The 11,033-nt window shown below is 50.2% G+C and overlaps 2 protein-coding genes across 2 annotated transcripts; one reads left to right on the top strand and one right to left on the bottom strand.

The window, feature by feature from the left end:
* Positions 1–8,242: 8,242 nt before the first annotated feature.
* LOC149279782 (histone H2A type 2-B-like) lies at positions 8,243–9,562 on the bottom strand. Its single transcript, XM_089500947.1, has 2 exons — positions 9,174–9,562; positions 8,243–8,378 (listed from the first exon to the last, which is right to left on the bottom strand). The coding sequence occupies exons 1-2, from the start codon at positions 9,560–9,562 to the stop codon at positions 8,243–8,245; spliced, it is 525 nt and encodes a 174-aa protein (XP_089357073.1).
* Positions 9,563–9,913: 351 nt separating this feature from the next.
* LOC149279781 (histone H2B 1.1-like) lies at positions 9,914–10,294 on the top strand. The gene has a single exon (XM_089500946.1). The coding sequence runs from the start codon at positions 9,914–9,916 to the stop codon at positions 10,292–10,294; it is 381 nt and encodes a 126-aa protein (XP_089357072.1).
* The last annotated feature ends 739 nt before the right edge of the window (positions 10,295–11,033 follow it).

Here is an 11,033-nt window from a genome sequence, read left to right as displayed (position 1 = left end):
TTTCCGTGACAGACCGTGAGATACCCCACGGGTGGTGGGGGCACGGACCAGGGGTGGTTCGGGGAAGAGGCCTCCTATAGATTACCGGCTGCTGGGGCTGCCAGGAGAGCAGAGATCAGCCGGCGTGGTAACCGAGGTTGGTAACTTGTTTCTGGCTCTTCATCAAGGTATCAGCTACATCTTTAGAGAGACCTTGTGACGGAACGTCCTGTGCCCCAGACTGGACACATCCGCCAGCCAGCTCCTTCCCTCTCCCAGTCAGCGGACACGCTGTGGCTGTCCGAAGAAAGCAGTCACAGACCAGCACTTCCCTCAATAATGAGACAGGACTTCATGCTTTGAGGTTAAAACAGAACTCTCCTTTTATTACACACAGAATTTATATACAATCTCAATTCAATGAGCACCGAACCCAACCCCCAATCCCATCAGCCATATCCCATCACAAATCCCATCAACCACATACCATCACAAATCCCATCAGTTTCCAGGGGATTTATCGGGTGAGGAGATTAAGAGATACAATGGGTTTCCCCCACCTGTGTTATCCCCCCTGTAGTGCGGGTGCCGCCTGGGCAGACAGGGCTGTGCTGGCTGATTAAGAGCCCCAGACGGATTACAGGATCGTCTCTTTGAAGGTTGGAGCTGCAGCTACATTCAAACAGGTTACAAATAAATATAATAATAATAACTAGACTTGGGCACCAGGGGGCTCTTCGTGTTCGTCTTCGTGCTCGTCTTCGGCAAAAAAAAAAACTTCGTATTCGCCTGGTCCTGTCTTCTCTTCGGGCGAATATTCGCGGACATTCTTCGTGTTCGGGTTTTCTTCGTTTTCCCCGGTTAAGGGGTTAAAACGGGGTTAAAGCCGCTCTTGCGCCAGGAGTTTAAATGTCCGTATGAGCAACTCTATTGGTCGTCAGAAGGGGGCTCATCTGCCATTGGTTGGCTGCTGGCGACCAACAGGGTCGCTCGTACAGACTGTTAAACTCCTGGTGCCGTAATTGTCCGGGAGATCCCGCTGGTCTCCCTGTTCTATCATTTATTAACTGATAGAACAGGGAGACCAGTGGGATGTGCCGGGTAAGTTGCAGCATTGGGATTTTAAAAGTCTGTACAAGCGACTCTGTTGGTCGCTCGTACAGACTTTTAGGCTCCTGGTGCTGTAACTTACCCGGCACATCCCACTGGTCTCCCTGTTCTATCAGTTAAATGTCCGTACGAGCGACCGATAAAGTCGTTCGTACGGACATTTAACTGATAGAACAGGGAGACCAGCGGGATGTGCGGGGTAAGTTGCAGCATTGGGGTTTTAAAAGTCTGCACGAGCGACTCTGTTGGTCGCTCGTGCAGACTTTTAAAACCCCAATGCTGCTACTTACCCGGCACATCCCACTGGTCTCCCTCCTTGTTCTATTAATTCAATGTCCGTACGAGCGACCAATAAAGTCGCTCGTACGGACATTTAACTAATTGAACAGGGAGGGAGATCAGTGGCATCGGCAGGGTAAGTTGCAGCATTGGGGTTTTAAAACCCCAATGCTGCAACTTACCCTGCCGACGCCACTGGTCTCCCTCCCTATTCAATTAGTTAGCATGTGCCGGGTTCAATGTCCGTACGAGCGACCAATAAAGTCGCTCATACGGACATTTAACTAATTGAACAGGGAGGGAGATCAGTGGCATCGGCAGGGTAAGTTGCAGCATTGGGGTTTTAAAACCTCAATGCTGCAACTTACCCGGCACATCCCACTGGTCTCCCTCCTTGTTCAATTAATTAAATGTCCGTACGAGTGACCAATAAAGTCGCTCGTACGGACATTTAACTAATTGAACAGGGAGGGAGATCAGTGGCATCGGCAGGGTAAGTTGCAGCATTGGGGTTTTAAAACCTCAATGCTGCAACTTACCCGGCACATCCCACTGGTCTCCCTCCTTGTTCAATTAATTAAATGTCCGTACGAGCGACCAATAAAGTCGCTTGTACGGACATTTAACTAATTGAACAGGGAGGGAGATCAGTGGCATCGGCAGGGTAAGTTGCAGCATTGGGGTTTTAAAACCTCAATGCTGCAACTTACCCGGCAGATCCCACTGGTCTCCCTCCCTGTTCAATTAGTTAGGGGTTAACTTTGTTTTTTAAAGGGTTAAGGGGCCGTGCAAGTAAGCCTATTGGTCGCTTGCACGGCCCTTTAACCTATGGATTTCCGCTCCCGTTAACCCCTTCGATGCTGTGTTAGATAACGCAGCATCGAAGGGGTTAACGGGAGCGGAAATCCATAGGTTCGCTGTCAGGGGTTACAAAGACCGTGCGAGTGAGCCTATTGGTCACCTGCAGGGTCTTCCTCTGGCATCAACCAATTGGTTGATGCCAGAGGAGGTCCCTGTAGGCGACCAATAGGCTCATTCGCACTGCCCTGTAACCCGTGACGGCAAACCTGCGGATTTCCACTTCCGGGAACTGCCGCGATGCCGCGAAGCCAAGGTAAGTTGGAAGAGGGGGGGTCGAATGGTAGACGAAGACGAAGACAATCACAAAGATCTTCGTGGCGTGTGTCATCGTCTTCGCCTATGTTTTACCGCCGCCGTATTCTCTTCGGCGTGTCTTCGGAACGAACACGAAAACGCACTCTTCGTGTTCGTTTCCATGTTCGCCCGAAGACGAATGCACAAGTCTAATAATAACAGTGAAGATGAGACATGGTTCTTCACAGACCTGCCTGAATTAAAGTCTCCCTTTCAGGAGCCAAACTGAAAGACTGAAACAGGCGGGATTTGGGTGGAGGACAGGCCGCTGCTGGAGCAGGTCTGGTTTGATCTCCAACCTTAGAGGGCTCTCTATGGACAGACGAATCAACTCCGGGTACCAAATCCTTTTGGGCCAGTTGGGAGCTATCAGAATCACCCGACATCTGTCCCAGGCGATGAGAGGAAGAGGGGGAAAGATATAACCCAGATCGAAGGCCCAAACCTGAGAAAAGGCATCCAGAGCTAAGGGGTGGCCTGCTGCTGACAGAGAATAAAACAGAGGGAGTTTCTTGTTGGCTGTAGTAGCCATGAGGTCGATCTCTGGAACTCCCCAGATCTTCGTGATCTGATGAAATGTCTCATAGCTCAGGCTCCACTCTCCTTCAAGAACAGAAGTTCTGCTTAGGAAATCTGCAGTGACGTTCTCCTTTCCATGGATGAAGACGGCCGAAAGGTGAGAAAGATGAAATTTGCCCCACTTCCCGATCTTTTGACGAAGACTTCCTAACTGAAGACTTTTCGTGCCACCTTGTTTGTTCAGGAAAGCCACTACCGTGCGATTGTCCGACAGAATTCTTACCGCTTTCCCTCGTAGCCTGGACTGCCATGAGAGGAGAGCTTTCCAAACTACCTGAAGTTCCAGCATATTGATTTGAAGATGGCGCTCGTGGTTGGACCAAAAACCTTGACGAAATTCTTTGTCCATCGTAGCTCCCCAACCGGATAAACTGGCGTCCGTGGAAACGACTGTCCAAGAGGGCTCGGTCCAGACCAGACCTGAACCCAGCCTTTTCGCCTGAAGCCACCATCTGAGGGAAGAACGGACGCTGGGAGGAAGAGAGACCTTCCTTGAAAGTGCCAGAACGGATCGATTCCATGACTTCAGGATGAGACATTGTAGAGGACGGATATGCAGAAGCGCCCATGCCACGGCAGGCCTTGTAGAAACCATCAGTCCAAGAAGTCACATGAGAAGCCGTAGACTGGAAAGACGTCTGGAAAGAATCAAGCTGGTAAGGCTGATAATGTTCTGAATTTTGTTCTCCGGCAGAAAAATCTTTTGACACGTAGTGTCCAGGATAAACCCCAGGAAGGGAATTATTCTGGTGGAAAGCAGGTGGGATTTTCGAAAATTGACAATCCATCCCAAATCCTGAAGCATGGAAACAGTCCTGTGAATCTGTTGAGACTCAGCTGATAGAAGCCAGTCGTCTAGGTATGGGACTACCTTGATTATTTCCTGAGGAAAGCCACGACCCCTGATAGTAGTTTCGTAAAAATTCTCGGTGCTGAAGCGAGACCGAAAGGAAGGGTCTGGCACTGGAAATGACGAATCCCTGATGTAGACGGAATGGCCACCCGAAGGAACCTCTGAGAATCTTGCTTGTTGGGAACATGGAGATAGGCGTCTTGAAGATCGAGAGTAGCCAGGAAATCCCCTTCGGAAAGAAGTTCCACGGTGGATTTGATAGATTCCATCCTGAACTTCCTGGAACTCACTAATTGATTTAGAAACTTGAGGTCTTTGATAAGCCTGAAGTCTCCTGATGGTTTGGGAACCACGAAGATGTGGGAGTAAACACCTCTTCCTCTTTGGGCAGCAGGCACTGGGATAAGTACTTGTTTCTTGACAAAATCCTGCACCAGATCCAAAAGCGCCTTTCTCCTGGAAGGATCCGCGGGAGGTGTAGACATCATAAAACGCTCTGGGGGAGTGCTGACAAGCTCCAGACCGTACCCTCTGGAAATGATCCCCAGGGTCCAAAGGTCTGGACAAACAAGAGCCCAAAGGTGGAAAAAAAATTCTCAGCCTGCCCCTACCGCACAACTCCTGGCGTCAAGGTCTCTTAGCGGCTCCATCTTCATGTTTAGATGGGAAGGGTCTGCCCCTACCATGAAACCGAGCCTGGGGTCGGAATCTTGACCTCTGGAGGACCTGAACGAACAATTTGGACGAAAACGAGGTAAGGGTTTACGTTTAGGCAAGACGTACTTATCCCTAGTAGCCTTTTCCAATAAAGTTTCCAGCTCTTTCCCAAACAGATCTTTGCCAGAAAAGGGAATCACATGTGTCACATAAAAAAATCAGCAGCGCTCTTCACATCTGAGATGCCATGGAGGATATCCTCTTCTCCTGCACCGCTTAGGATATCATCTTCAATTTGTTGAAGCCATAAGCGCATAGTCCTAGCTACTGAGGCTGCTGCAATGCCTGGCTTAAAGATAGCTGCTGAGGCTTCAAAAGATCTCTTAGCTGCCCCTTCTGCCTTCCTATCCATGGGATCCGAAAAATGAGAGGAATCTTCTAAAGGTATAGCAGATCTTCCGGTGGCTCTGGCCACTGGAGCATCAACTTTGGGAGTTGAATGAACAGAGCTCAGATAAATCGTCTGGAAAAGGAAAGAGTCTGGACACCCTTTTAGAGGTAGTTAGCCTTCTTTCCAGGGCCTTCCACTGGTCAGTGATCAGGGCCGGCCCGACAATGGAGCCGAGTGGGAGGGAAGGAGGGAGGGCGAGGAAGGGTAGATAATGGGGGGGGGGGGGGCAGGGACGGAGAGAGAGAGGAAGGGTAGATAAGGGGAGGGGGGGGGCGGCATTTTAAAATTCGCCCTAGGCGGCATTTTGCCTTGGGCCAGCCCTGTCAGTGATTATGGATTTTAAGGTTTCATGAATAGGAAAAACCTTAGGTTTCTTAAAGGAGCCCTGGTTTGTCTTTTGGCTGCTCTTCTTCCAGATCCAGAACAGCCCTTACGGCAGTAACCAGCTTGTTTACTTCTTCTGCTGGAAAGAAGAAGGATTCTTCCGATAGTTCCCCATCCTCTAGGGATTTGGGATCTTACATCTGCCATTCCTTTTCAGAATCTGAAGTGTAAGGATCCTGACCAGAGGGCCGGAACCCAGGCCGAGGGTCTAGGCTGAGGTAAAGAAAACATAACAGAGGTTTTAATCTGCTGAAACGTGGACTGAAGCTCAGCCTTCATCCATTCCTTGAATTCTGAAATGGACTCCTCTCTGGCTTTGAGGCAGGATGAGCAAAATTTCCTAGAGGCGTCAGACATTGTAGCCTTGCAGTTTTTACAGGCAAAATGTTTCGTCTTGGATGCAGCCTTCCTAGGGGCTGGTGATTCTTCAGGGAGGTCTGGCTTATCTAGTGACATCCTGATAATAAAGGATAGGAGACGGTTAAAACAAAAAGAAAAAACAAACGCAGACAAATTCCCATAGACTCATAACCTACTTGGGTTAAGAGGCAGAAAACACCAGAACAGAAAATCTCAGGAAGCCAGGACTCTTCATCAGAAGAAAACTACAAACTAAAAGCAGTACAAGATAATAAAAAACCTTACCAAACCAAGGGAAAAAGGTCCAGAAAACCGCCAAAAAACCTTCTCTGACCTGAGAGCTGCTTACAGATCTGCCCCCTTCCTGACCTCAAATGCCTCCTGGCAGACTGAGATGAAACCGGAAGCACGCCACCGCAAAGATCAGACGCTTCCTGTCTGAAATCGTCGGCAGACTGAAGCAGAGTACCGGCGTTCTGCTTCCAGTTACTCCGCCCAAGGGCTGCTAAAGGTAAGTAGGCTAGAGTCCTACCGAGGACCCTGAGTGAAGGAGCCTTTCCCTGCTCCGGTAAACAGGTTCCTACCGAGGACCGGACCGGAGAGGGCTAAAATGGCCGAGAAACGCTTGCCCGCTACCCAAAGCGGGACTGCAGCGCTGGACAGGAGAGCTCTGCCACGAGCTCTGAAAACAACAAATGGGGGATGTACCTACCCGGATAGGGTAGGAAAGAACTGTGGGTAAAAGGGAGGTTCTGGGGGTTTAAATCTTCCCTGCCCTATTCGGATAGGCGGAGCTATCTCCTATGCTACCGGTAGTAACAAGGGAAATTTATCCTCACTCTCGTGGACTATGCCACCCGTTACCCCTCTAGATTTGCTTAGAGAGCACTGGCAGGGACCGAAGGGCCGACCATAGTAGAGTATGTGTTGGACATGGTCCAGGAAAACCTTCAAGTGGCGCAAGGTTGGCAGAAACGGTGGTACGACTGAACCGCCCCGGAGCCGCGCCTTTGAAATAGGGCAGAAGGCCCTAGCGCTTAAACGATCCCGTCAGGATAAGCTGCAGGTGGTGTGGCAGGGATCGTATCGGGTGGTGAAGCAACTGTGCAACACCACCTACATGGTAGCTAAATGTGCAGACAGAAGGATCCAGCGAACCTTCCGTGTGAACATGTTGAAAGCCTACCAGGAGCGTCCCGAGGAAGTAGCAGTTATTTGCACCCCGGCGATAGATGACCCTGAGGGATTACCGTTGCCCCAGGTAACGTCGGGGACGAGGGAACTTGGCACGATATAGTTAGCGGTGCAGTTAGGGGAATTCCAGAAGTCCAAGTTCACCAGCTGTTAGACCAGAGAGGCGGCTTACTCTCTGCCCTCCCCGGATGCACCACCGCGTGGAGACTCCAGGGCAGACCCCGTTACGCCAAGCGGCGTACCGAGTTCCTGAGTCTGTCCGAGAAGGGATGTTAATGGAGATTAGGGAGATGCTCGATCTCAGAGTGATTGAGCCGTCCGAGAGCCCCTTGGCTTTTCCGGTAGTCCTAGTGCCTAAGAGAAATGGGACGACCCGGTTCTGTGTAGACTACCGCAGGCTCAATGACCGGACTGTGACTGACACGTACCCCATGCCCCGAGTAGATGATTTGTTACACCGCATCTCTCATGGTAAGAGAGATCGGCCTTCATCACCCCATTGGGACTATACCAATTTAGGGTAATGCAGTTTGGGTTGAAGAACGCTCCAGCGACGTTCCAAAGGATGATAGATCGACTCCTCGATGGCCTCCAGGACTATGCTTGCGCGTCGCAATCGGAGTTAGCCACCTAACCAAAGAAACAGCCCTAAGCCGACCCGTTGGGGTCTAGCCGGGTCTGTCACTGGAAACAAAGGGGGGAGTAATGTGATGGTTCCTAGAGTCACCCTACCCCTCAGTTAATGTTATCCAGTGACATGAAACTCTTTGATGTGTTATTAATAAAAATGTATATTATTGCCTTATTTTGTAAAAGTTTGCACACGGCACACTAAGGTCTGAGAGATAATCTAATAAAGATACTGTGTGCTCTTTATCTCCAAGACTTAGTGGTGCCGGTTGCCTACAGATTGCGGGGAATTATTGTCCTGAAGGGAGAAGTCGCTCTTGGTGGAGAGGGAGAACCTGAGGTCCCTGGTCGGTCCGTCACACCGACACTAGCGGAGCAGGTTAGGTGATAAAAAGGTCATAAATCAGACACACATCTTCCCTCCCTGCCCAGACGGTCCGGCACCACGCTTAGGCAACCGAGCCCCGCAATATCCGTAGGGACCCCGAGCGGCAGCAAATCGAAGTTTCCCCGGGACAGCCGGCGTTTGTACGATAGCCGCACAGCCTGATTGCCACCTCTCTAGCGGCTACAGTGACAAGGGATCCCCAGTCTCTGCGAGGGTGTCTGGGCTACGAGAGCCGAAGTCCATGGGTAGAGCAGGTGATACATGGATGAGGTAGGACGGGAAGGGGAGCCGAGCGGCAGTAGGTTGACGCTTCCCCCGGGATGGACCGCGGGACAGCTGGCGTGGATCCGATAGCCGCGCTGGGGCAGTTATGGTTAATGAGGGTATTTAGGGGCAGTAATGGTTAATGGGATGTTTAGGGTTAATTTAATGCTGAGGACTGAGGGTTAATTTAATAAAGTTAACTAAAGGTGCAGTTAGAGGTAAAGCAATCTAAAGGTGGACAATCTAAGGGGAATCTAAATCCTGGGGGCAGTGAAAATTATTAATGTATTTATTTATAAAAGTATGGTGTCAGTGATATTCTCTGAATGGTTTGAATCTCTGAACGATTCTCTGCCTTCAGTGACATCGCTAGAGTAGGCAGGCAGGAGGGTTCATTGACCCTAATGAAAGGGAAGGGGCCAATCGTTAATTTGACTGCAGGGAGGGACTGGGCAAAAGATTCGGATCATGAATCGGATCATTTCAATGAACGACTCGAAATGATCCGATTCTGCCACTTTAATTTGCGGTAAACCACAATTTCCTATGCAATGCTGCCACCGTGTGGTAGCACTTGCCCACCCACCTTTCTTGAGAACCATATTTATCCATTTAAGTGCTGGCAGCTTTGCCTCGAATTTTAACCCTGAAACGGACGGGGGGGTAGGGTGTATGATGTAGTTTGAATGAATGGTGTTTAGCCACCGTTAAGCTCAGCAACTAAACATCGGGCTGAACATCTGCAGTGGAAAGCAGTTGCCTTTAAAGACGTTTGCAGCAAGTTTATAGCAAGGGAAGATATAGCTTGTTCCAGAGATTATGGGTGGCTCTGAAAAGAGCCTTTGGTGGTGTTGGCTAATTGCCCTGCGGTTACCGATTACTGCACTTACTTGCTCTTGGCAGGTTTGTGGCTCTCTGTTTTCTTGGGCAAGAGCACCACCTGGATGTTGGGTAGAACACCTCCCTGAGCAATGGTGACCCCGCCGAGCAGCTTATTGAGCTCCTCGTCGTTACGAACGGCGAGCTGCAGGTGGCGAGGAATGATACGGGTCTTTTTGTTGTCGCGTGCAGCGTTACCAACCAACTCCAGTATCTCAGCAGTCAGATACTCCAACACCGCTGCCAGATACACGGGTGCGCCGGCGCCTACTCTCTCGGCATAATTACCCTTGCGAAGAAGCCTATGCACACGGCCGACAGGGAACTGCAGACCAGCACGGGAAGAACGTGTCTTCGCCTTAGCGCGAACCTTTCCACCTTGTTTTCCTCTGCCAGACATGCTTTCGCTCAAAACCGCCCACGCGAACAAGTGATTAAGAAGTATGTTACAAATAAACGCCGCTCACTTACCCAGCTATTTGTAGCTTCCAACCGTGACACTATTCGTCACTGATTGGTTCATTTCCAAAGCAGCCAATCGGGTGGAAATAGTCTGAGACACCAATCGGTGTAGGCACTGCGGTTCATGGGCGGCCGCATCTTCTCACGTGACAACCTCATCGAATCGGACGCGAGACAGCAGAACGGCCTTATTTGCATGCGCTGCCTATAAAGGGAAGGGCCCAGCGCAGTAACACTTCAGTGTTCATCACGTTCTCTTGCGTTGCGTGTGGAAAGGACAGTAGACGCAATGCCTGATCCAGCGAAAGCTGTGCCTGCTCCGAAGAAAGGCTCTAAGAAAGCTGTTACAAAGACCCAGAAAAAAGATGGGAAGAAGCGCAAGAAGAGCAGAAAAGAAAGTTATGCGATTTATGTCTACAAGGTACTGAAGCAGGTGCATCCCGACACTGGCATTTCCTCCAAGGCCATGGGCATCATGAACTCCTTTGTCAATGACATTTTTGAGCGCATTGCCGGGGAAGCTTCACGCCTAGCCCATTACAACAAGCGTTCCACTATCACTTCTCGGGAGATTCAGACTGCTGTACGCCTCCTCCTTCCTGGAGAGCTGGCCAAGCACGCTGTGTCAGAGGGCACCAAGGCTGTTACCAAATACACCAGCGCCAAGTAAAGTTCTCGTTCTCTCACTTTTTAAACAAAGGCTCTTTTGAGAGCCACCCACATGGTCTGTCTCAGCGCTATGTAACTGGTGTAGCCCCTTTTGTCGGACTGCTAGGTCTGGGAAGAGCATTTGTGATCATTGAAATGTACTCCTCACTCCTCCAGGTTAGCTGGGGTATCGTGCCCATCGACCAGACTGCTTGGGAAGAGAAGCCCAAGGTGAAGGGGCTCCTGTTATGGCAACGACCTTTTCTCCTGCCGGGACTATAGAGATTAACCCCTTCACCGCCAGACAGAACCAGCGTTGCAGAGAGAAGGGGCTGCTTTACCACTGCGGCTAGCCGAAGCTGAGCTACATCGTGGGGCTATTGACTAAGCCATGACTCGGTAGTGTCGTGGGTAGGACATGTGGCACACGGACAGGATAAGACATGAGGGGACAAAGGCATAATCAAAATCACACACATACTGGGACATACAGAATTAAGATAACCACACACCAGACGGAACCTACTAATCCCGGGCCGGCCCCCATTCAAGCCAGCCTTTGGAGGACACCAGCTGCTGATCCCAGCACATGTTCTGCAAACGGGCCCAACTCCCAGCACTCCGATCCTGCCAGTAACTCAATCTATAGCCAGACCCAGCCACTATTAAGCTGGTTATTTCAAGGTGTGAAGAAGTGAAAAGTTATGAAAAACCAGTCCGTATATTAAGTGTGTAAAAATAAATAAATAAATAAATCGAGG

This window comes from Sceloporus occidentalis, unplaced genomic scaffold (assembly GCF_023333645.1).
Source record: "Sceloporus occidentalis isolate IW3139 unplaced genomic scaffold, rSceOcc1.0.p SCAF_161, whole genome shotgun sequence".
Lineage (NCBI taxonomy): Eukaryota > Metazoa > Chordata > Lepidosauria > Squamata > Phrynosomatidae > Sceloporus > Sceloporus occidentalis.
Note: the sequence above shows the minus strand (reverse complement) of the source record. Positions and strands in the feature narration are given on the sequence as shown.

Excerpts from the sequence above, each read along its gene's own strand:
- LOC149279782 (XM_089500947.1), bottom strand. The coding sequence starts at position 9,562 with ATGTCTGGCAGAGGAAAACAAGGTGGAAAGGTTCGCGCTAAGGCGAAG. Across the intron at positions 8,379-9,173 it reads CACAAACCTGCCAAGAGCAA|CGCGGCTATCGGATCCACGC; the intron begins GTAAGTGCAGTA and ends TAACTGCCCCAG.
- LOC149279781 (XM_089500946.1), top strand. The coding sequence starts at position 9,914 with ATGCCTGATCCAGCGAAAGCTGTGCCTGCTCCGAAGAAAGGCTCTAAG.